General features: G+C 36.3%; 1 protein-coding gene across 27 annotated transcripts in view; it reads right to left on the bottom strand.

The window, feature by feature from the left end:
• Nucleotides 1-27,071, bottom strand: part of dlg1a (discs large MAGUK scaffold protein 1a) — a 130,452-nt gene that overhangs the window by 3,791 nt on the left and 99,590 nt on the right. For 17 of the 27 annotated variants that reach the window (XM_083566192.1, XM_083566216.1, XM_083566201.1 and 14 more), the window contains 8 exons: nucleotides 23,432-23,588; nucleotides 23,235-23,337; nucleotides 14,448-14,562; nucleotides 10,592-10,768; nucleotides 5,571-5,637; nucleotides 3,990-4,086; nucleotides 951-992; nucleotides 101-151 (listed from right to left, as the gene is read on the bottom strand). In XM_083566192.1, coding sequence (XP_083422318.1) covers nucleotides 101-151; nucleotides 951-992; nucleotides 3,990-4,086; nucleotides 5,571-5,637; nucleotides 10,592-10,768; nucleotides 14,448-14,562; nucleotides 23,235-23,337; nucleotides 23,432-23,588 — 809 coding nt within the window. Of the gene's footprint in view, nucleotides 1-100; nucleotides 152-950; nucleotides 993-3,636; nucleotides 3,662-3,989; nucleotides 4,087-5,570; nucleotides 5,638-10,591; nucleotides 10,769-14,447; nucleotides 14,563-15,231; nucleotides 15,385-17,802; nucleotides 17,937-23,234; nucleotides 23,338-23,431; nucleotides 23,589-27,071 lie in introns of those variants that run through there. The other 10 variants (XM_083566197.1, XM_083566214.1, XM_083566195.1 and 7 more) reach the window with 5 other exon arrangements.

A 27,071-nucleotide genomic window follows, 5' to 3' on the forward strand; every position in this document is an offset into this window, starting at 1 on the left:
TATTTTAAATAGCCAGAGTATTTTTAGTTTGAAAGACAGTGGGAGCTTATCCACTTCATCTACTATCCCATATACCAGCTACACTCCTTAGGACTCTTACCTTCCTGCTGAACCACAATCTCATATGAAAGAACATACTCGTCCTGTCCACCTGGTAAAACAGAACAAAAAGAAGCCTTCAACATTTATTATTAGCTTAAATAAATCTGTCTGAATAGAATCCCTTCTTGGTGAAGTAGTTGAAAAAATATTTGAAATGTAAGCTTTTAATGCACAAAATTCTAATTACTAAACACATCTAAAGGTTTTTAATTCAAACAGAAGAATGGGATTATCATGTGTCAGGAAGCGTAGACAGGAAAGTTCAGGCAGGGTTTGCACTATAAACCTGCTGAGTGCAAGGTGTTTAAGTAATAATGTAATAACTCCGAGAAGTATAAACACCGGTCATAAAGTATAAAGAAACCGGATAACCAAGTCTGATAACAGAGGTAATATCCGCTGTATCAAGGTTAATGGCTTTGATTTTCAAAACAAGTCTATCATTCAAAAAAGTACTGACAAACATATTGTTGTAAGGACATGAGCATTTCTATTTACTCAATGTTTATAAATCTATAGGGGATTATAGTAGAATATACATATACATATATACATACATACAGTACAGTGAAATTCTTTCTTTACATATACCAAACTGTCAGTAAGCTAGGGTCAGAAAGCAGGGTCAGCCATGATACAGCACCCCTGGAGCAGAAAGCATTAAGGGCCAAGAGTGGCAACTTGGCGATACTGGGGTTTGGACATTCTAACCTTCCGATCAGTAAACAGGAGTTTTAAACACTGAGCTAGCACTCTCCTTTTGCAAAACAAAGAGAGAGAAAGTGATAGTAAACACACATCTCAAAGACAGACAAAAGAGCAAGGGAAATCAAAAGGGAAACACTTACGGTAGCTACTTTCACTATCACTGGCATTAGAAGTTACATGCTCTGAAATCAAAAAAAGGCAACATAAGCAGCACTACAGAGCTACAACAGAAAACACAAGGCAGGAGGTAACCCATGCATACTCAGTTCCAGTCTGGAAGGCAAGGATTCTTTGATTTAACATACCAAATCAGCACTATTAAACAGCACTTACAGTATTTACAGTATCTACTGTAGCAGTATGGGGGGCGGGGGGGGGGTGTTAAAATGGTGGGAAACAGCAGGCAAAATGCCTTCATGAATGGAACCGAGATTAAACACAGGACGCATTTCAGTGACCAGCAGATGGCAGTGTTAAGGATCTGTAAAACCCAGGCAAAAACTAATCAGCTCATACGTTCGAGTTTGATTCCTCCTTCTGCTGCTGCAAGTTCACACTACTGAAATTGAACGAGCAGTGTTTTATTTTTATTTATTTATTTTATTTATTTATTTATTTATTTTTATTTTTTAGAAATGGATGAAAATTTTGGAAATGCAAAAAAAACAAAACGCTCGCTCACAATATAAATTATTCTTCGTGCTATGCTTTTGATAGCATGGCATTAAAATGGTCTCCAGGGCATCTCAACACTGCCATAGTACACTGCACATTCAGACAAAACACCACCATAACCAGATGTTTGTGTAAAATTGCAAAAACAGACAATGTGTAAAACTAATTACAGTACCATAACCCTTTAGAGGTATAGTCAGTAATTGCTTGGGAAAGTTTGTTAAAAATAATGGTACTATTCAATACTTTTCAATCATATTAGGCTAAAAGACTTGAATAATGCACTAAATGATCAGGCAATACAATTGTAAAATTCTAAATGATCAGGCAATACAATTGATGAAGAATTTGACACAAAAGGCACTATTTTTGCAATGAAAGCACAATGTGCTGGTTAACACTGGCATGCTATTTATTTACTATTTAGGGTGTATGAAAGAATTTTGCCCTCGGGTGTGCACTGTTGCTATTAATGGACTGTTGGTGGACGCTAATAAAAGACAGTGAATTTTTCTCTCCATACTTCTCCATTTTGGTTTAAAAATGTATCACCCCTTTCAGAGCAGATGTCAACATACATTTTATCCAGAGTAAAAACATAAACTTGTTACTGTACTTAAGTAGCTTCATGTATATGTACTTTACTAAGGTAGTTCCATTTGGGGAGACTTTTACTTAAACTCCACTACATTTCAAAGTCAAATTTTACTTTTTACTGAACTTAATTTAGCAAAATCAGGATTGCAGTTTTTATTAAACTTAAACTTAAACCTTAAACCGAAACTGCTGGCTCTCAAATCCTTTAAAATTGTTTATCTTAAAGGTTTTGGGCTCATGATGACTGTAATAGATTTCAATTAGTGTTTGACCAATTCATATCATTCTATCAATAGACTGGTGTGCTAAGAGTAACATTAGTCTTTTCACATAAACTGAGTTGATTAAGCTACAGTCTTGTAAAAAAATAAAAATTTAAGAGGACATTTTAGCCATAATAAATCATAGTACTTTGAATACTTAAGCACAATTAAAGGCAAACACTTTTGTACTTTTACTCAAGTGAAAGTTTAAAGGTAGTACTTTTACTGGAATAATATTTTACAGAGTGTATTTCTACTTTAGCTTTACTTTGGTATTTAGCTACTGCTAAAATCTGATAGAAATAAGTTATAGTCATTAAACAAATCAGAGAACTGTGTACTCAGTTCTTAAAGAGTAGAGGAGGAATCAAAGAGACACACTGCTCTAGGAAAATAATCCAAATTCGCACTGATGATCACAAAGCTTTCAGAAATATAAGATACGTTGAAATTATGTTGTTTTTGCATGTGATAAAAAAAAAAAAAAGAACAAACAAAAAAACAAACACTGATGCGCTTTGAAGGACATACAGGGTGGGTGTATGCTTTGTACATAGACAGGTGTACGACTTGGTTTAATTCGTCTTTGTTGTCCCACAAAAGAAGCACACTAGTGTTAAGTGTTTTGCAAAAGCCTCTGAAATGCAAATGAAGATGACTTCGGTGGGAATGTAACTGTCAATCATGTCATAATTCTCCTGTCGCTGTTGTGAAACAACAAGACTCTGTGCTCTGATGTCTCCCGTAGCTTCTTAAGAATATGTTCAACACATAACAGGACATAATTAAACGCTCAAACCCACTGGTATTGAATTTGGTACTCTTATTTTGATGACAAAAATGTGTCACTGAAAAACAAACCAGGTATATGCTGTAATACTGCACAGTTAATTTATCGTTGGGAAGCTATTTAGTGGAAAATATAATGTAACAGTAGTGCATTAACACTACTTCATAAGCATTTAAAGGGAAAGAATGTGCTGAGGGACCAGACAACATATGGAAATCTCATTTAGATCTTGCTTAAGATTAAGAAATTATGAATTATATAAATTAATGACTATTTAAAATCTATCAAAATAGGATTTAAGCTCTGATAACTGTACAAGTGTCATGATGCTGCACTGGTATTTTATGTAATATTTAAAAGTAATTAAAAAAACAAAAACACTTGAAAATAGTTATAAAGGTCTTCTACATGAAAATAAAATCGAATCTTTTAAACCATGATTTTTGCTGCTGAGAAGTGAGCAGGGCGAACCCAAGACTTCAGGAGTCTACAATGACTTACTCAAGCCTTTGTCGTCACTCAGGTCCTGTAGGGGGATTCGTCAGAGAGCACACAAATAGAAAAAAATCACAAAAATTAAGGTTACTGAACTTGCACTAAGCGTTACAGATTAACAACCAAACCCCCATACTGCAACAGAAAAACACTTTATCACTGCATAAGATTTGCTCATGATACATTATAATATAGGATATATAATAATTTTTTTTTATAAAAACATTAGGATCTGAAGATCTATAAATTCTGTAGTGATGTTGAGTCTGGTTACAGTTGCAGTATGGGTACGAGGTGTTTTGTCTGGCGGTTAGTTGCTGCTTTGTCCTGCACTGTCCAGTGTGCGCAGGTGTACTTACGCTCCATATCGCTTGTTTCCCACTCGCTCTGCTCCTTGCTCTTGTTGAAGAGGAATTTATGTGAAAAGATGTGCTTTTTACGCTTGCCATTGAGTGACTGTTGAGGAAGAGAGGGAAGGATGGAGAACAAAAAAGAGAAATGGAAGGGAGGTGTCTGCTGCACGTGTGAACAAATGCTTATCTAAATCCCATTCATGAGCGCATGTGCATGTACACTAACAATCTTAAATTCTAATAATATCGTTTCAGCATTTTGCAGATTATCCAAGTGGTCATGCCCACAGGATACTGCAATTATACTAAATCATATGACAGCTTACCATAGTCTAAGAAATATTATATATTTTTTAGTCCAATAAAGTTTCAAATAAAACAACTACATGTAGACAGATGGACAGACAGACAGACAGACAGACAGACAGACAGACAGACAGACAGACAGACAGACAGACAGACAGACAGACAGATAGATAGATAGATAGATAGATAGATAGATAGATAGATAGATAGATAGATAGATAGATGAATGTAAATGTATTAATAGGTCATAAACAACCATAGAACATTTTTTGTTGTTGTTATTATTATTATTATTATTATTATTATGTATTATAACTTAAGTGCATGCAGGTGCATTATTACAAATCAGATTATTTCCTATTCACTAATATATTTGGTAATTAAAGGCAGCACAAGGAGAGATCACTGACTACCTGCTTAAAGAAACTGAATACATACATATTGAAAGTTCTTTAAGTATGTATTAAAAATGAATTGTATTATAAATTGAAAGGAATATGGTATGATGCGCTTATTTTATTTGTAGTAACTATTATGAGATGAAATACACTGCTCTTAAATAAATAATTTAAAGGCCAAACAAACCTAACTGTCTAATTAATGGATTTTAAAGCTGAGGTGTAAAAAAAGGTAACAGGAATTGAAATATAATAGAAATAAGAACAAAGAAGGGCAATCAGAAAGCAAAAATCCCAGAGGAGACAAAAGAGACCTGGAAATACCACCATACAGGAACAGGGCAGTTTTACATCAATGGCAAGCATAATTCATTTTGTTTGTTGCTTTGTGGTTTACGTGAGCAGTTCATGCATTATTTAATTCGGTGTTGCATTGGGATATGTGGTTGAAAAGTGAACTTGAACTGTTAAGGTCAGTAGTGGAGAACAGAGCAGCAAAGACATGAAGGTTAACCTGTCACATGCTCCAAACAAGATTCTTACAAGCATGACTTGTGCAAGAAGGATAGCACAATAATTCAGGTATTATTCAAGATATCAGCGTTCTGATACAATGCACTGGTTTTATATGTAAAATCTTTTAAAGATATATAAAGATAACACATAAAATTGTGCCTATATGGCACAAAGTGGAAAATCAGCTGACAGCTCTGTGTGATACATTAACATAGGAACAGTACATTGTATTCAATTTTTAGCTGTGAGTATGCACTGTTCATCTAAACATATGAACAAAAGTGTACCTTCACAGATGGTTCTGTACTCTATATTATGTCTAAATTGAAAATCATTTCATAAAAGCATTTTTGATTGAGTGATGTACCTCTTTGTCCCGAGACTTGGAGTTGAATTTGACCGTCTTTAACCTGGCCCTCTCTTTTCTCTCCACCCTGATGATCAGAGAGTAAGAACAGATAGTTTACAGAATGCTCATTCCAAATGTAGCTTTGAATGTTGATAAAAGATTATGAGCCTGAACTGTTAATATGTTTACTACTTACTATTATTTTTGTCTTATATTATGGTCTGGAAAAACATGTTCTAATGTTCTTAAAATTAGGTTTCAAAAGCAATTACACCAATTGGCTCTTTTAATCAAGTTTCAAATATGATGCTAGTAGTAGCATTGTAGCATTGTAGTAGCATTGTAACTTCTCCTAAATGTACACTGTCTTGAGCAAGATCAATATCAATAGGAGACAAATAGCAGAGTGTTTTACTAGTAAATTAAACAAAGAAATGTTATGAATGCATGATCGTGATTGGTTAATCCTGCTTTTTATTATAGCAGCTAGTTAGCCAATGAAATGCTATTGTGTAAATAAATAAATGTTTAAACAAGTTCATTAGATGGATGAGATAGTGAAACATTTATTGATGTCCATCCAGCCCTCCATAGACATAATAACAGTATAATTATTGTTAAAAACACGTTATCTGTCATGTGTATATATCAGTGGCGGGCGGTCAGGGCCAGCAAAGCCTTCTCAGAAGCACTGACCTACATTCACAACCTAAATTCAAATATTTTTTCCATGAAATTTTATTAATTTATTCCCAACAGTCTATTCTCTTTATTTTGTAGTGTTTCTCTTAGCTGCACTGCTTCCAGTACGTGTATGTGGATGTGATTTGTTTGTCCAATCAGATTTCAGCCTCTATGTGCTGCCATGTCAATCTAATCTGCCCAGGGCCTTCACAATCAGTACTGCTTCCCAATGTACCTTAGACTATATAAGCAATGGGTCTGTTTCTTTAACGAATCAGATTTAAAATTCGCCTCACAGAGCCAGCTAGCTAGCCCAGAATAGCGTCAGCATTTTTCCGTCCTCTGATTGGTTGGTCAGAGGAAACCTGTTACAGTCAAGTTCGACTGGCAAAATATGTTTGTAGCGCTCCGCACACATTAATACATCAGTTAGAATTTTTTAGTGAAAGAGAGATTGATTTGGTCTCGTACATTCTTAAAAATAAATTTTTTGAAAAGCTAGACATCATAAAGGAAAGGTCGGCCAACCTCGAAGCTAGCTAGCTTGTCTCAGCCCGGGAAATGGTTTGCTCTACACTTTCAGACCAGTGCCTACGAGTGGTACCACTGGCTTACAGCCTCTGAGGAGCGGTGCAAATTATGAATATTCATCTCTGGTGAGTAGGTTGTATTGTATTTAGATTTTGATGTTTTTGTCATGTTATTAGACAAATATTGATTCTGAACTGCTCCAGATGATGTAGGTGCACAGTTGCTGCTGTAGTGTAGAGGTTTGGAGCTTGCTTTAGTAAAATGTTATTCACCCTCCATATGCGAATTGCCTTTCACTCTGTAATGCCACGCGTTGTTATATTGCGTTTTTTTAGAGTATTGATGGTTTCTAGATCTAATATATATATATATATATATATATATATATATATATATATATATATATATATATATATATATATATATATATATATATTAGGGATGCACGGAAATGAAAAGCAAGGAGGAAAGCAAGGCCGAAAACCGAAACACAGAAAGAAATTATGCCAATTATTATTACCATTGCATTTATGGCTATGATTGTGTACTAAACTTACTAAAATCAAGGCATTTCAATTGCATAAATTAATATTAAAGTTTTAAAGAATAAATCAATTACAAATTATGAAAATATTTATTTATAGCACATTGCAACAATGCACAGGATAAAATAAATAAAAATTTAGTCTTAAATGTTTAACTTAAATGCACTCATGTGTACATTAAATAATAATGTACAGGCCCTCTGGCCTGCTGAAAGGTTGTAAAATTAAATATGTTCTTTCATAAAAACAAAGTGCATTCAGAACAAGTGCAACTGCTTAAAGATACAATACAACAATATCACTGGGAAACTTCCTGCCTTTTCAAAAACCTCCACCACAGACGGAGTGCGCATACTCGGAGGGGTTTTGCTTTTCTGTGCGTTTGCATTCCTCTTATATTCAGCATAGCGATCGGATGTTTGGATTTCAAATTAAACCCGACATGGAAAAAGTTTTTGCAGACGCACCCCCTTTTGAAATTTCGGCATTACATGTTTTGCAAATCGCTTTCCGTGGGTCTTTCTAAGATATACTGAAATACGTCCACACCGCAGACATGTTGTTTTAGACAAGCATGTGCAGGCAGCGGTTTCTGTTTGCGTCATCACAACAAACTGTTTCAAAGTCTTTCGGCCGAAAACCGAAAATGCACCTTTGGGCCATTTTCGGCCGAATATTCGGTGCATCCGTAATATATATATATATATGCAAACAGAACAATATTATAATTATACTGTTATTATGTCTATGGTGGGCTGGATGGACATCAATAAATGTTTCACTATCTCATCCATCTAATGAACTTGTTTATACATTTATTTATTTATACAATAGCATTTCATTGGCTAACTAGCTGCTATAATAAAAAGCAGGATTAACCAATCACGATCATGCATTCATAACGTTTCTTTGTTTAATTTACTAGCCAAACACTCTACTATTTGTCTCTTATTGATATTGATCTTGCTCAAGACAGTGTACATTTGGGAGAAGTTACAATGCTACTACAATGCTACAATGCTACTACTAGCATCATATTTGAAACTTGATTAAAAGAGCCAATTGGTGTAATTGCTTTTGAAACCTAATTTTAAGAACATTAGAACATGTTTTTCCAGACCATAATATAAGACAAAAATAATGCAAACAGAACATTAAACCTGTAGAACACCATTTGGATTTTGTTTTTACTATGCCACCACACAAGTAACAGTGTCTCAATACAAATTACATGAACCGGTTTAAATAGTATTAAAAGGTGAACAGTGTACTACAAACATGGGCATGTAAAATTACTCATTGGAATTTAGACTCTAACTCAATCGTTCAACTTTCCTTAAAAAAATGTTACACATTTAATTACATTAAAAAGGGCCACCATGTTCACTTTCCAGAGACTCCCATATCAGAATATCTCACACAGCAGCACGCAAGCGACTGACATCTCATCACAGGCCGTGCAGGTGAGAGACAGAAAAGCGGGAGCAGTTAAACCAAACTGGGTGAGAACTCAATTATCAGTTCTTAATCCAGCTCGTCTGGAGACAGAAAGTGAGAGCAAACTTTGTTTTTTTGACACCGGAAAAAAATGCTTTATTTAGAGAGTGTATTTTTGGCTGTGGGATTTGCCGTAAATATACCGATCTTCTTTAGTGTGGTAGTTTAAAGATGATCCTTAACAACAGAGCAAGTTTAGAAAATGTGTCATGAAGATGACAAGTGCAGACTGAGTTATACAGTACAGACCAAAAGTTTGGACACACCTTCTCATTCAAAGAGTTCACTTTATTTTCATGACTATGTAGAGTCACACTGAAGGCATCAAGGGCTATTTGACCAAGAAGGAGAGTGATGGGGTGCTGCGCCAGATGACCTGGCCTCCACAGTCACCGGACCTGAACCCAATCGAGATGGTTTAGGGGTGAGCTGGACCGCAGAGTGAAGGGAAAGGGCCAACAAGTGCCAAGCATCTCTCGGGGAACTCCTTCAAGACTGTTGGAAGACCATTTCAGGTGACTACCTCTTGAAGCTCATCAAGAGAATGCCAAGAGTGTGCAAAGCAGTAATCAAAGCAAAAGGTGGCTACTTTGAAGAACCTAGAATATGATATTTTTCAGTTATTTCACACTTTTTTGTTATGTATATAATTCCATATATAATTCCACATGTGTTAATTCATAGTTTTGATGCCTTCAGTGTGAATCTACAATTTTCATAGTCATGAAAATAAAGAAAACTCTTTGAATGAGAAGGTGTGTCCAAACTTTTGGTCTGTACTGTATATTAGGATTTCATGTAAATTACTTTCATGTAAAGGATAAAAAAGACATACTGTAAGGGTGTTGTGTATGCACAGTATGATGCAAAACAAACCTAAACCAAATGACTGTAAAATGCAATAATTAATAGGAACTACGGTTTAAATTTTTTAATGTGTGAATAGCGATTTGCCACATTTATTTATTTTTTTTAAGATTATGTAATAATTCATAGAATAGTCCAAGAAGAGTAAAATGTGGATAGTTCTCTGAAATTATGAAACGAGAAATGAGGCAGTATCTGTTATTCAGTGTGCATATAAAGTTTCATGTCTTCTAATTTATTAAATGTAATAGCAGTCCCTCTTTATCATACAATCAGGGATGCAAAAATGGACGGAAATTTATTTTTTTTTTAAACTCACTTGACACAAAGCTACATACATAATGCTACATACGTAATTTAAGATTTCACCAGATATTACAAATAGACATCTTTTTTGCTAAAGCTCTTTTACAATTCTGCATATGATGGGGCTGAAGAAGGTGTCAGTTATGACTGTAAGCTGCTCTCATGCTGGTTTATAGCAGGATATTTCTGCTCTCACACGAGTTTAGCTGCCACTCACCACATAGCAGGAACTAAAAGAGCTAATCTTCTTTTGCTAAATCTCATCTCCATACAGCAGAGGCAGAAATATTTAAAGTGGGGAAACAAGTCAGTGTTGAGTCACTAGATAAACTTAAAATTATTGAAAGATTCCAAGACGTAATTATTATTTCAACATAATCTGGATCTGTTTCCTTTGCTATAAAAAATGTTGAGTGATTCGAATGATTTTGATTTCATTCGCTTTGAGAGAGAGTCTGCATGTTGGCCCAATTTGGTACCTAAAATCATAAAATAAAAATTTGCACAACCCTAAGATCCTCATATATAAAAAATAAACCTGTATAGCAGAGAGACACTAGGGACCAGGGTAAAGGGAATAACATAAAGCTGAGTGCTGTAGGACAGTACCTTCTCTTGCTGGGAATGACTCCGATCTCTTCCACCTCTCCACTTGTGGTGACATTGCGTGCCTGCCACCACTCATCGTCTGAAGCATTCAGGACATGTAGAATGTCCCCGAACTGGAAGTTTAATCCTTGGCTCGGGAGGCCAGAATCCTTCGTCCTATCATAGTCGAACAGGGCTCTAAAGCCAGATTTGATAAAACATAGTAATCAGAAAATGTTCAGTCTGTCTCAGCAATGCTTAACAATATTCTTCTCCCATTAGGGGTCGCATATTTTTTTAAATCCGACCAATATAGAGTGATTCCCATGCTATTGTTTTCATCACTTTTTTCAAATTGTATAGTTCAAAACGTAGAAATTCAGTTCACTTATCAGTCTGTTCTAATCCACTAATGTGATCAGTCAAGTGGCGTCCCATGAGTGCCTACATGTCCTATAACCACACTGGGACATTTCGTTGGTTGTATCACTCTCCTTTGCCACATAAAATTCCACTTGCTAGTTTAAATTGTTTCTACAATAGTTTTACTGACATTTTCATGGATATATCTATAGTGTTGAAATATGAAAGCTCATGAATAAGGATAAAACGTGTAAAACAAAGCCAGTTTTACTGTATGTACCTTTCTCAAGAATGCAGAAATCAATGTGTGCTAAAAAGCTGCTCTATGAACTGGATATACAACTGGTATAACCACACTGATGATTGTATGGCATTGCTTAAATATGTATATATCCACTTCATTTGTAATATCTGAAATCATTTTTGATTATAACTCCATATTTTTTTCTTTCTTTCTACCCTTTTTTCTTGTAGAATCCGCATTTCTGTTTCTAATGTCTCCACTGGGGATTTAAAGTAGGCCACTTCTGCAATGCATATATGTAAGTGTACATGTGCAACCGTGTGAGATTTGTGCAACCGCATGCATGTATTCCCAAACTGTCCTTAGTAGCTACTTTCTGCTCATTCATCAATAATGAAGTGCTATGTTCATGCATTTTGAATGGAGAAGACAAAAAAAACAGAAACGTATGAGATTTCCAATTAAAATTTAGAAATATAAGATTTTAAATGCAGCGTCTTTTACTTGATTAAATTACCTAAATATCACATCAATGAAAACATCTTACAGCAAACAAAAACCCATTAAGTGATGTTGCATCTATTCCACACATAAAGGACAGAGACCCATTCAGACCTCTCTTTAAGTTGTCTGGAGTTTTTCTTTATCTAAATCTTGGTGTAACTGCTGAAAAAAATCGGATTACTCAGCCTGCCAATTAAGTGGAAATAAAGGAAAAAACAATGAAATAGTTTCCAACTTTTGGCTTTTCATTCAATTCAGTATGCACAATGAGTGTAATATTATTGTAGCTGCTGAATCTGACTGTATTTACAGACATTTACAGGTTTCAGTGCCACACAACACATCCTAACTGCCTTTAGCCCCTGATTACATAACAACACAGCAAATGGCATAACAATAACATCCTAATAAAACCATTTCCTTAAAAATATCTTAATATTATTATACAATAATGAAATGTATAACTTGTAATAATGTAGTAAAAAAATGTTTTTTTAATTCAAAAGCAAAAGCCCAATACTACACTGATAAAAATTATTTGTTTTTGGAATGTTGGCACAGACTGTAATAACAGATGTCTGTGTCACTATAGGGGCAGTAAATCTCTTTTTTTTTCATCATACAGGATTCATTTTGTGAAAAGTACCAGATTAGGGCTTACTGTTCTTGCTGCCTTGCAAAATGAAGCATCTATTGCATTAACAGGGTCAGGGACTAGCCAGGAAATAAATATTTTAAATATTCAGTAGATTTTTCTCTAATCCAATAAGGCAAGTGTTTAAAAATGAAAACTCCACAGAGCAGCCTGTACTGCACCAGGACAGGACTCATTTGACCTAAGATATAACATGTAAGAAATGAAACAACATGGTGTGCTTTTGCATCAATGATGCCACATATAACAGCAAATTCTGTTATGCCTTAATCCTCTTATACCACAGAAGCTTGGTTTTCTTTTCCCAAACACGTAATACGTTTAAACATAAGTTTATTATATACACATCTTGTAAATTCAATCTTGTGTTTTAAGATTGAAACTGCTGAAATGATTTCCTCATTAATTGCCATTTGTAACCATAACCAAATGTGGAAGGTAGTTCATAGACACTCTAATCTGTCCTAAAACTAGATAACAGCTAAAAACACAGAAAGCACAGTCTTGAAAGCAACACCTAATAGGATGCAACAGCACAACACTGCAGGAGAAACTACAGACTGGTGCAATAGAGACAAAGAAACTATGGATTTATATTGTATTCATAAAGGCTAATGCAAGCACCTATAATGCTTTGTCTATTCCAAGCAGAATATACAAGCTGTATAGCAAAACAATTAAAAACACACACACACACACACACACACACACACACACACACACACACACACACACACACACACACACACACACACACACAAAAATAAACCAACCACTCAATTTTGGTAATATTGAATGTCTAAATATTAGGGTAGGGTTTGAGTTCTTTATGAAGTCTTTACTTCAAAAGGCAGAATTAGCCTTTACCATCTGACAGATGCCCATGTCCATCTCATTTATACAACTTGGCAGATGAGGTTTAAGGGACCCAAAAGTAGTGATACTGAGATTTGGGATTTGATGGTGTTGCTCGGATTTGGACTCACAACCTTCTGACAGAATCCAATGTCTTAACCACTGGGCCACACTTCCTTTAAGCAGAATCTCCATACTGAGATTTTTTAGAACCAATGTTTCTGCACTTTTAAGAAATCATTGCGGTTCGATTATTACAATAAACATTACCAGGTGTTTTTTTTTTTTCTTAGGAAATTAATCAAAGGCAATAGATTTATTAACTATTGCACATGCTAAGTGTTTTGTTGTTCTTATAGAGCAGCAATTCTAAAACATATTGATTACATGTTTTCCCTTATTAAAGTATTGTACGTTGTATCTACTCTTAATTACATTTCATGTTATAAAAATCTCAGTAAAACAAGTGTTTGTTTTTAATTGCTTTAACAGCTTTAAATACTGATTCGATCAATGTCCTCTGTTTTACAGTATCTTTTTAAAAATGACAAAAATGTCCTCCGTCCTAAACACTTTCCTGTGGCTTTACTCTGAATGTTCGAAGCAATGAAACTGGAGACTCCATCCCCAAATTTTGCCCTGTAAATGTTCACGCTGATTGTCTGCAATTTGAGTCCCAGTTTGAGTTGTTGCTATATAAATAATAATGTATGAGAATGAGCATATAAATATAAACCTGTGACTTGCCTTGTTGCCAAAAATCCTGCCTGGGTTGCTGTCACTGAACAGCCTCTGACCAATCAGATTCAAGAATTTAAACATGTTTGTGGTATAACCATATATATTAAAAAGCATACAGCTAATTAAAAACTCAGACATTTTCTCTTGTTTTTAAATGTTGATATGCAATATAATATATAATAATAAACTTTCTTTCGGCTTCTCCCGTTAGGGGTCGCCACAGCGGATCCTCCGCACGTTTGATTTGGCACATGTTTTACGCTGGATGCCCTTCCTAACGCAACCCTCCCCAATTTATCCGGGCTTGGGACCGGCACTGAGAGTGGCTGGGGATAGTTCCCTGACCGGGGATCAAACCCGGGTAGAAACACAAAATCTGTAACAATATAGTGAAAGTTCCAAGCTTGACGAGACCTGTGAACATGTCACTGCTGATACAACACAAGGTGATTTGACCTTCAGGACAGTTCACAAGAGGCATGGTTTAATTATCAGAGAACCGAGGGAGATCTCACCTGATGTAGAGCGTCCTCTTCTGGCTAGTGCGAAGCGAACCAGAGCCTGAACTGATACTGCTGTTCATCATCTGCTCACGGAGATCATGGATTTTAGCTTCAAAGCGGCTGTACTCTGAATAGAAAAAGAAAAAACAAGCAGTGGAGTAATTACAGTTTATAATGTGTGATGCATGATTAATAATTAAAATAGACAGAACAGAAGCGAAGCAGGGAGACTAAGAGAGAAAGTAAATGAGAGAGAGAAAGAAAGAGAGAACATTACACTTCTACCAAAACAAAGTACTTGAACTTTTTGTTGACAATTACCTTACATGAATATACACACATGCACCGCTGAGCAGCTCGTACTGTTTACTGCTAAAGTGATAATGATATCAAACAGATTCATTAAAACCGGAGGACAGTCTGGTACATTTGGCTGTTCTGACTGACTCTTAGCTGCAGCATGTGAAAAGGTTGTACTCTTGCAAGACAGCCAAAATGTTCTCAATGAATTATTTAATTGCCTTAACCCAATTTGGCCTTTCCTGCACTGTTGTGAGACAATAGAAACTGCAATATCTCTTGCAATATAAGTAAAATATAATTTAAAAAAATGTATTAGCTCAAAAAAAAGAATAAACACCAGAACAAACTCCCAGCAAACGCAGTCGTAATTTCCCACAAAAAAATACAAGCACGAGACAGACATCCAATCAGAATTAAACAGAATTGACACAGGTTCACTGCAATCTTTTATCCACTGATAAATCTATTTAGTCATTTAATCCTTCATACTCACATTTATCTTAGCTCTCTGCGGGTCGAGTGGTTCAGATAAAAGTATGGATGAGAGCACAGTGAAAGCCTTTCTGCTACTACTCACTCATGTGCGAGAGCAAAGATGCTGTGGTGCTGAAGGCCAACTCCCAATTCACGCTTAGCTGAACTATGTGCTCGATGAACTATGTGCTCGATGGGTGTGTGTGCGCAAGAGAGAGAGAGAGAGAGAGAGAGAGAGAGAGAGAGAGAGAGAGAGAGAGAATTTGTACTTCTAGTAGCTAGGCGTAAAGCCTCTTTCTGAGAACCTACAGCAGGGCACCATAACAGATGCTAATGAACTACACACAGGCACTCATGCCCCTCCCAGCTCTTTTTGTGTGTGTGTGTGTGTGTGTGTGTGTGTGTGTGTGTGTGTGTGTGTGTGTGTGTGTGTGTGTGTGTGTGCGCACACCCACCCCCCTGTTCACGTTAAGTCAGTTTGTGTGCTACAACAGTTTATAACCTAATTATACTATGATTCTGCATACTTGTATGATATCTTTTATTTCTGCTTTAATATTTATGCCATTTGCAGCCCTGCGATGCACAATTGTTATTCTTTTGGACAACTTTCAATCCCTAGGGTTCCCATTGGCTCATCTCTACCTCACCCTTCCTTTACAGCACTACTATGTACCATGTACTTTTTCTTGGTGATTAATAACTCAAATTTTTTTGTCTCATATATCACTGAATAAAATGTCAAGGAACAATCCTCCTATACAAAACTGTGCAACATCCTATTACTATCAGGTCAATTTAAACAAGCAACGACCAAAGCCTCATATCTTATGTACTCGAACTGAATTGTTCAGAAAAATCAGACAGTAAAAAAAAAAAAGCATAGCTAACGTTCTTTCTGCAAAAATATCTATATAATCTAAATTCGGCATCCAGAGCTCACAAGGGGACCAATATTCTTCTATCCACCTACACAATGGCACTATTAAAAGTTTCTTTCTCCACAATCTTTTTGAAAAAATGAGCCATTACGAACCATTATGTCACATAAAATTGAAGCAAGATCAAAACTATAGTGAAAAATCCATGCAGATAAAACTAATCTCACAGCATTAATATGAAGAGGAGCTCACAGAGAACAGCGGCTCATGCAGACCCTCAATCCCTCGGGATTGCACAACGTTAGGGAAATGAGAGCACTGATGCAACACGCTCAAACAGCCAGTGACGGCTGTGCTGCATGTAATTAAGATTATAGTCCCGCTCATGTATACTAAAATGTCTTTGTTTTAAATAATGTTTAGCATTTTGTGCTTGGAATTAACATATCTGAAGCAAATGTACAATCCTACTGATGTCCATGTAAAGAAATCTGAAGTTTCCATTAGTTTAGATTAAAACTAAACACTCCCCCTTTTAGCCACTCCCCCTTTCCAGGCAAATGCTCTAGCTTACTAATGAAACTCACCATTAATGAATTCAACACACACTGGAAAATAGTATATAATGATTATATACTGAAATATAAGAACAGTGTTATCATATCATAGTAATTGCATAACAAAATTTTTGCCAAACTGTCTGGATGTAAAATGTATAAAAACCTTTTGCCTTTTTGTTCCTGAGGCTATTTTGTCTATAGCAATCGATCAGGAAACCGTTTCCCTAAATATGACATTAGACAGTGAATAATCGTATACTTGTGTGTAATCTGCTGCCCCATCTTGCTATAAAAAAAAGAGAATGATAGCATGCAATAACTACATTACAAACCTACACATTACACAGTCCTTGAAGGGTTTCTAATCAAAGTGCCCACCATCCAGAAAGTGTACTTTTGAGATTTCAGCTGTCTCTGTCTTTCTCCGGTGGTCACGGATTTCACTCACTTGCAACTAAAAAAAAATGGAAACAAATTTGAAACATGGACTAAGTTGCTCACAAGCTGGAATTTACATTTTATTAATGCATCAGTGACGTGTCTGGTGCAGACTGAAACGCTTAAAATAGAAACAAATGCGATCTTCATGGGCTGCGTGGTGTGATGCTCCAGCTGCGTTCACACATTCCAGTGTTGTGTGAGAAATTAAAAAATTTCCAAAGGCGAAGGGAGAGAGCAGAACATAAAACAAACCCACCAATCCCAGGCCAAGAGCACCGCAAAGCTACAGCTCACTAGAAGAAACAGCTAATCCTTTTCAGATTAGAGTCAATTCCCTGGAAATACACAAGAGCCAGAGAGGGAAAGAGCATTCATCCATCAAAATGAAATGATTGGAGCACACTTTCATCCAGACTGCATTTAAAATAAAATCTACAGACTGATCAATAACACATTCTTTCATTTCTAAATAGCTTTTGTATTTGAGAAAATGAAGCGGTGGAGCTCTATCCTATAAATATTGCAGTAGACATTCAGGAAACACATGCGATGATGAAATTGATGGTAATCTTAAAGATCTGAGTCTCAGTACAAACCCTGAAGAAGAAGAGTGATTTAACATTACAATAATGTATCAAAGGCATCAAAGCTTCAATTCCACCAAAGGTCATTCTTCTTAATCTTGTATAATCATCTTCAGTACTGTACCTTCTCCCAGTTTCTACCTAGTCTCCCATTAAGGTAATGCAATGCAAAAGCCCATCTTCTTCTACACACAATATTGACTAATTCTTTACTCATCTCCTTTACACATAAAAAGAAATTTTCCCAGAGTGTGACAGTATGTTGAAGTCTCAGCGCTGCCGCTGCTAATGCGTTTCAGCACTTTATAATCACAGATTTTTAAATAGTCGAGTTGACAGGCATGCTTGGAGAAGGAATTTTCCAGACATTCTTGAGGAATATGCAGCCTAATACGTGGTTCTGACAGCACTGGCTTTGTTTGTGATGCACAGAAAGTGCCCTTTAATGCAATAAAATTTACAAATATTGCATTCTCTTTCATCACATTATTAAATCAAACCTTTAGTCCCATCTCAGCAGGGTTCAATATTCATGTGTTTAAGTATTACCGGGTTTTTACAAACAGTAAACATGTAGAGGACAAAAAAAGCATGCACTTCCTTCAGCTCTAGACATCACACAGAGATGAGAGTGCGACTGAAGTACTGATCCTCAATGCCATTAAGTTTTACAGATCAAAGCAGAGTGCTTTTGGATGTTGGCTGTGCTCTGCCTGTCTACAGACACAAAACAGGACCCTTAGATAATGGGACTCTTAGCAGGTGGTGAAGCTTTTGAAGGAAAGGTGAAAGCAAACAGCCGTCTTTTTACATTCTTTTAGGGGAAAGTCAAAAATAATTCCATAATAACAAAAACAAAAGCAGTAAAGTATAACCCTCTGGATTCATCCCTGAAAGATTTCGAATTTGGCTCTGTGCTTCGTCTGCACAATCTCCTGCTTGATTAGGCGTCCAAGCCTAGCTCATGGCGAGCGAAGTAAGACAGCACTGTTCCACTGCAGAACTCCCACAGGAGAAATGCTGAGACCTCCACACACCTGAGCCCAGCCAGCACAACAGTGCTAAAAGTGCTAATGAAACGCTATCGAGACGAGCGTGACCAAAGCTCCTCATGTTATTCTGTGGCTTACACAACAGTAACGTTTCTGCTTTAGCTTCTGCAAGACAGGATGTAGTATAAAATGGAATATTATTCTAGAATCTAAGAAAGCAAATTTCTTTATTTATCTATATAAAAAAAAAAGATGTCTATTCTGAGGACAGGGACAATGTCTATACACATTTAAAATGCAGTTTTCCCATTCTGCTAAAAACATGAGACATTAATTGAACAGTAATTACTCAAATGATAAGATAATTATTTATCTAAAATACACTATATAGCATTAGCTGAAAATTACAGATAAATTATAATTGTCTACAAGTACCCTAGACAAAATAATCATCCGCTTTGAAATCCTTACTCCCCTCTTCTTGAAGGAAGCCTGGACAAATGAAGGCACTAGAAAAGTGCAAGAAGAGAAAATGACATAAATGACTACCCCTACTGTGTCGACTTCTGCCCCATGCACCATGCTGTCTTGAGGCTTACAAAAATAGCTGTGATTGCACAGCCCTCTAGAAGCATCCGATTCCATCTTAGCCAGGCTGGTGAGCTAAGACTTGGGGCACCAAGCCCTTTGTTAAGCAGAAAGATTGTGGAAGCAACCTATAAACCTGAGCTGGCCGAAAGAGAAGAGGCATGGGAGACTCAGGAGCCATGCTAAGATCACAGCTTTCACGAAACTTCATCCAACTTCAACACAAATAAACAAGCACTCAGACACGCGCATGGCATCGCTGTGACAGGACCATGTGCGCATACCTTTAATTAGATCACAGAGGATGTCTCAAGCCAAAGCTCTGCTGGACCACCACCTGACCCGTGGCACTCTCATAAACACCATTTCCAAGCCTGCAATCTCTTTATTGAAGCAAAGCTTCATCACTTCACTGGGTTTAGGAACAAAGCTGATCCAAGTCACGACAAAAAACACCAAATGGAGCTATATCGGTGCTCAGCCACCTGGTCCTCAGCGACCAGCACACGCTCATAATTAAACCATCGAGTTTGCAACATCAGGCTAAAAATAGATCTACGCCGCTTATTTTTTTTTGCCAGTTCCAGGTACCTTCTATTTTTTTGTCCCAAAAACTATTAACCTTTTAAGCTTTAAAAGAGTTAAGAGTTTGTTCCTCTAATTAGGATTAATTGATCTCTTGTCCTAGCATCAGGAGCTAACCTCTGTCTTCTTCATTTTATTATCAAAGGCCATTATGAATAAAATGGCTTTCTATTGCATTCTTCAATGAACAAATACACACTATTTGCACCACATGAAAAAGACTGAAAAAAGCACCGTACCTTTGTCTTTTAGGTCTGTAGAGCTCAATATATTGTTTAAAAAATGAGCACATAAATTACTAAATGCACCACCCTGGTTAGCAGCCCTAAATGATATGGACAAAGGAACATAATATACAATAAAGGTGTATATTGCTGTGTGAGCGTATGATCCCTAATCTCTCCTTAAATGCAAAAAAAATAAAGCTTTCAATCTCTAAAGAGAAAGCCAGGGGAAGGAAAGATATCCCAGAGATGCAATGAAGAAATCTTCAGTGAAACAGTTCTTTAGTACAAGGTCTCCAGGTGTGATTATGCACTGAAGCGAGGGGGAGACTTTAACGCAGTATTTTATATCTTAAATCTTTCATATCCTTCACAGCAGTATTCAACACACCCACAGCACCAAGAAAACTAATATCAACAAAATCAGCTAAATTATAACCATTTACTGAGGAATATTTGTATTGTTTCATTTAGTAAAAATAGTACTTCTGTAGACACCTGATTGCTGACAAGCCTCTAACTTCTGTACTTCAAAACAATGTTAACAATCTAGTTAGTCATGCGCGATCACCTAATTCCCAATCGTATATTTTAAACTACAGGAAGACTAAAGACTATGGCTTAAAGGATGGTTAAACTTAATAACATACACAGATTATTTTGGTTAACACCAGCAATCCAGCTGTGATTGTAGTTTACATCAGCAGCACCGTTTCTAGGCATAGGCAAACTAGGCGGTCCAGGGGGCGCTAATGACCCTGGTTGCACATGATGCGAAGTGATTACTGCCCCAATTGGCCTCTTGTAGTGCTTGTTCTACTTCTCATTTCTATCAGTTATGATCTGCCAAATAGCCATTTAAGTAAAATGGAGGTCACATAAAAGAGGTAAATAATAAAATGTTATGCTACTATGAACTGTTACAGCACTGTGGAGGAATTCTGGTCCACTCATCTTTGCAAAATTGTTGTAATTCAGCCACATTGGGGGGTTTTCAATTATGAACCGCCTTTTTTAAGGTCAAGCCACAGCTTCTCAATAGGATTCAGGTCAGGACTTTGACTGGGCCACTCCAAAGTCTTCATTTTGTTTTTCATTCAGCCATTCAGAGGTGGACTTGCTGGTGTGCTTTGGATCATTGTCCTGCTGCAGAACCCAAGTTCGCGTCAGCTTGAGGTCATGAACAGATGACTGGACAATCTCCTTCAGGATTTTTTGGGTAAACAGCAGAATCCATGGTTCCATTTATCAAAGCAACTCTTCTAGGTCCTTAAGCAGCAAAACAGCCCCAGACCATCACACTACCACCACCATATTTTACTGTTGGAATGATGTTCTTTTTCTAAAATGTGGTGTCTTTATACCAGACGTAATGGGACACACACCTTCCAAAAACCTTTGTCTAGTCAGTCCACAGTATTTTCCCAAATGTCTTGGGGATCATCAAGATGTTTTCTGGCAAAACTGAGACAAGCCTTTATGTTCTTTTTACTCAGCAGTGGTTTTCGTCTTGGAACTCTGCCATGCAGACCTTTTTTGCCCAGTCTCTCTTTCTTCTGGTGGAGTCATAAACACTGACCTTAATTGAGGCAAGTAAGGTCTGCAGTTCTTTGGATGTTGTTGTGGGGTCTTTTTTGACCCCTTGAAGTCGTCGCTGTGCTCTTGGGGTAATTTTGGTCGGCCGGCCACTCCTGGAAAGGTTTTCCACTGTTCAATGTTTTTGCTATTTGTGAATAATGGCTCTCCCTTGGGTTTGCTGGAGTCCCAAAAAATGACTTTATAACCTTTTCCAGACTAATAGATCTCAATTACTTTCTTTCTCATTTTGATGTCTAGCTTTTGAGGACCTTTTGGTCTACTTCACGGTGTCAGGCAGGTCCTATTTAAGAGATTTCTTGATTGTGAACAGCTGTGGCAGTAACCAGGCCTGGGTGGCTAGAGAAAGTGAACTCAAGTGTGATAAACCACAGTTTTAACAGGGGGGCAAACACTTTTTCACACAGGGCCATGTAGAAATCCAAGAATTCACACAGGGCTAAGAAATCAGGAGAGGGGCAAACACGTTTTCACACCCCGAATATGAATGCTTTTATTACAAAAACATCCGATCACCTTCAACACATAAATACCTCTTCTTTTTTTTTTTTTTAACAATTCCCCCCCACTGAATTTCCTATGCATCTTTTTTCTTTTTTCATAAGCACTCATCTTTTTCTAATGTAGTAGGTAATAATAGCGTATTTAATCAATGCAGCTCTACCCTAATGACCTCATCTAATGGATGTAATGGAGCTTGAGCAGCCGTGATATTATCTCCCAGTTTTAAGACATCGCAATGTTCATCAAAATCTCCCATTAAAGATATGATCAAAAATTATTAAACATGCAAGCTTTCTGTGTATGGCCTGAATGCAAATTTCATGGTGTTTCATGAAGGCAATCATGCAATGATCATCAATAGACTTAAGAGTAAATAGAAAGACAGAGAGGCCACTGCTGATAACAGTCCTAGCTGATGTGTCTGATAATGAAGAGACCTGCTGCATGTCGACATATTGGTCAAATCCTGTGTTTGTGTTTGTTACATACATTTTCTTTTTCTTCGCCTGTGTATAAGATGATCAATGATAATGATATCAAACAGAGTAAATAGTAAATTCCAAAATATCTGCCATCTTTCATTAATGATCAGCAAAATAAACATGCAATGAGTGATATTAATTTAGAAACAAATCAAAGAATTTGAGTATTTGTCTAGGGTGTTTATGCGTATATTTGAGGTTTCTAAAATGAATATTTGGTGACAGCTTCTCTTGGAAGAATAAAGCATTGAGCATTATTCTATAATATTTAACCAGTTAACACTCTAACACACTTTATTTTAGAGATTAAGTGGCTAGATTTATGTGTTTTTTCTCTATCATTATAGAGGTAAATATATCTTACATGTAAAATAAGCATGAGAATAAAACAAATTACTGTTTAATCATATTTGGGACAATTTATTTTAAATATTCTTTGGTGCTGCCAATATCTTTACTATATATGTTTGGATTATAATAGTTTTCGGTTAGAACTAGTAGTTCTTCCAAAGTGGTGTGCAATGTTCTTATCATAAACGCTACCAATAATTCTGGATTTGACCACCTAAGAAGTCATATATTTACCCTCAGGTCTGTACTGAGCCACTAAGGTGACGGTCTGACCAGCATTTTTCAAAGCAGCAGCTGCCTGCTCATGAGTCGCACTGCGGAGATCCACCCCATTTACCTGCAACACACACATACACACACATGAAGACATGACACAAAAGGGAACGTGTAAGAGTTGGCAGAAATCTCTATGAGCTCTCTATGATTCTTACAGAAATGATGCGGTCTCCCTTCCTCAGTTCTCCACAGAGATCAGCAGGCCCTCCAGCCAGGATAAAGGAGATGAAGATACCCTCTCCATCCTCTCCACCCACAATGTTGAAGCCAAGCCCTGTGGAGCCGCGGTGTAAAACCACCTTCCTAGGCTCCCTGTTTGGACAAGGTGGCAAGACGGGTAGATTTTTTTATATCATTCCAGTGCTACATATGTTATCGAGTAAACATTTAAAAAATGGATTAACGTACGGTTATGGCTAAAGTTTGTGCGCACCTAACCATTTCACCCAAATGTATTTTTTTAACATCCCATTCCAGACTTAGCCAATCATTGCTGTTATAAGAACCTCCACCTTTCTGGTAAGGTTTTCCAATAAATTTTGGATTGTGACTGTGGGATACTTTTGTGTTTATTCAGCCACAAGAGCATTAGTGAGCTCAGGCATTGATGTCAGGCACTGCATTTGAGGACAGGGCTTTGTGCAGGCCATTCAAGTTTTTCCATTCCATCCTGATAAGGAATGTAATTATTGAAGTCACTTTGTTGTGAAGTAACTTCCCCCTTAAGTTCCAGTGAAGGCAAACCGTAGTGCTACAACATACAGAGACATTCTTTACAGGATGTAGAATAGAATAGCCTTCACTTGTCATATATGAATTACAGCACAGTGAAATTCTTTCTTCGCAACTTTCTTACTTGGAAGCTGGGGTCAGAGCTCAGGGTTAGCCATAATACGGCCCAAGAGCGGCAGCTTGGCAATACCAGGGCTTAAACCCCCGATGTTCTGATTAGTAACCCAGCACCTTAACCACTGAGCTACCACTCCTCTACTTAAAAATGTCTGGTTTGTACAATTAAACAAACTGCAAAGTACAGCAAATTAAGTACTATAACTTGTAAATGTGCAATATTATAGTTAATAAAGTGTCAATGTGTCATTTGTAAAGTGAATTTGAATCCTTGGATGTTAACCCATATAGATATTAATTTAATTAAAAGAAGTGTTTGCATACAAGAATTCAAATTTCTGACAAGGACTCTGCAAAAACATTGCCAATCATGGAACGATTGCCAATGTATATGTAATCTTTTAAACACTTATTTCTATATCCTCTTTGCAAGCTTTCATGGGAAAACACAATTACTAAATGTATAAATGCGCACAATTTATAACATGATTTATTGTAAACAAAGCCTTTGCCTTAATGATGCTATAAGTCTATGGCTATTTATTTTCTGTCAATGACTATGTCTCCATCTAGTGGACATCCACTAAAGTGAACAAAGTGATACTGCTGAAATTAGATTAACTAGATCACACAGTAAAAAATCCCAATCTCCCTTAATATGCTATAATTAATTGAAAAGCTACAACTATTGTTTCAACAACCAGACAAATAAGTAAAAGAGAGAACTGAAAAGATTATTGCTCCGTCTGAGCCTCTAGATGGCAGAATAACTATGACTTTGTTCTCCTTCCAGGACATTCACTCGCCGACCCTCTATGAAAACAACTGAACAAAATCCATCAACAAAAAGTGCAATCTTAGTGCAGAGAATGTAATGTAAGTCCTTGTAGAACACATCCCAATGATTCAACGGCTTTCTGAAGCCTTAGTTTAAATATTGGCATGTTTGAATTTCATGTATGGGTTGGACTATGGAAGCATTTGATTTTTTTCTCCATTTATTTTAATGCATGACAAATTTTATGACGGCACTTTTTTGATAAGAAATACCTACATTAAAGTGGATTAAGGATACTAGAATGTTTGATATGAAACCCCCCCGCCAATCCTTCTTCCAACCATTACCAGAACACAGCTCAGCCATCTGTGGTCCTGCTGACTAGCAGCTCATATTGAAGAATTCTAATAAAACAGACATGAATTGTAATAGACTGCAATATAATGTGCTAAGCTGCACTCAAAATCAGGCTCAAAATGAATTTTACATCCTCACATGCCATGTGGATACTGCTGCCCATTATTACTCTTTCTTACTCAAATGCCATCATGTACTTGTAGTCTATAGTAAAAGTTTTACGAACATAAAAATGAAAGACATTTAATCTAGCTATTTATCTCTCTCTCTCTCGCTCTCTCTCTCTCTCTCTCTCTCTCTCTCTCTCTCTCTCTCTCTCTCTCTCTCTCTCTTTAATGTTTGCTGTATTTTTTTATATATGTAAAGATATATATATATATATATATATATATATATATATATATATATATATATATATATATTTATATATATTTACATATATATATACATATATATATATATATATATCTTTACATATATATAAAAATACAGTAAAAATTTAAAGTAAATTTCAGTAAATTTCAGTAATTACTGTAAATTACAGTAAATTCTTTGTTGAGGTACCGAAACATAACATACTGGCTTTAACACTGTGCTTTACTCATCAGCTATTCCTCAAATGCATGTCCTTTTAGGCTTCATACATTTTTTTATTTTAACATTTACTGTCTATATAATGCAAACACTTCACCTATATAGATATCATACATACAGTATGTGCATATATTTATAAAATAATTCCACCGGGGCATATGCGTCTCAAAGTGGAACATAAGGAGACAAGATGGAACACTTAACAATGGCTAAAATTGATTATATATATATTATAAATAAATGTGATTAAATTAAAGGTCATTAATTTCCTATGCAATTTTGTCTAACATATTAGCAGAAGGTCATAAAAAAGTATAGAGTATATATACATTTGGCTAATTTAAAGATTTATTTTTTACTTATTTTAAGGATACTATTGTTATGGTTTTCAGGTTAGAATGTGGCATCTATCAGCTTGGAACAAGAGAGAAGATTCTGATAAGATTTAACCAATTTTATCTCAAATGTGGCAATATTCATATATAAAAAAGAAAAGAGGCAACTATTAAAAACATTTTTGTCTAGTTATTATATGAAATTGAGTTTAATAATTAAATATGCATTGCAATTAGTATAAAGAACCTATATATACAGACGTATGTATGTACGACTGGGACCACCTTCTCTCAGAATGAGAGGTAACCATACTTCAAGGCTCTTCTCTGTTCTGGCACCGAGGTGGTGGAATGAACTTCCCCTAGATATCCGTACAGCAGAGTCCCTGACTATCTTTAAGTGACGGTTGAAGACCTACCTCTTCCTGAAACACTTAAACTATCACTTTCCAAGTTTGATTTGTAAAAATCAAGAGTTATAGTCTGATTTATATTAATCTTATGTTTGTAATCTTGCGTACCAGTGTAGATTTATTCATTGCTAGAGACTCAAAGCACTTTTGTACGTCGCTCTGGACAAGGGCGTCTGCTAAATGCCACAAATCTAAATGTAAATGTACGTCTGTATATATTAATTACGCCAGAGTGCAATAAAGAGCAGTGAGGTCTATTGGACAATGACAAAGTGCAGACTGCGAGCACTAATGACCTTGGACAGCTTCATTCTGACAGAGAAAGAAAGATACCACTATTTTCACGGCCTGTAGTCAGTAGATATCTGTACCGATTTAAAAAGCTGCCTAGGTTGCACTGGCAGAGAGACAGCAGATAAAGATTGATGAACAGAAACAAAAAGATTGAAAAATTGCGTGCGAATGTGTG

Source organism: Silurus aristotelis (assembly GCF_946808225.1).
Source record: "Silurus aristotelis genome assembly, chromosome: 2".
NCBI classification, from domain to species: Eukaryota; Metazoa; Chordata; class Actinopteri; order Siluriformes; family Siluridae; genus Silurus; species Silurus aristotelis.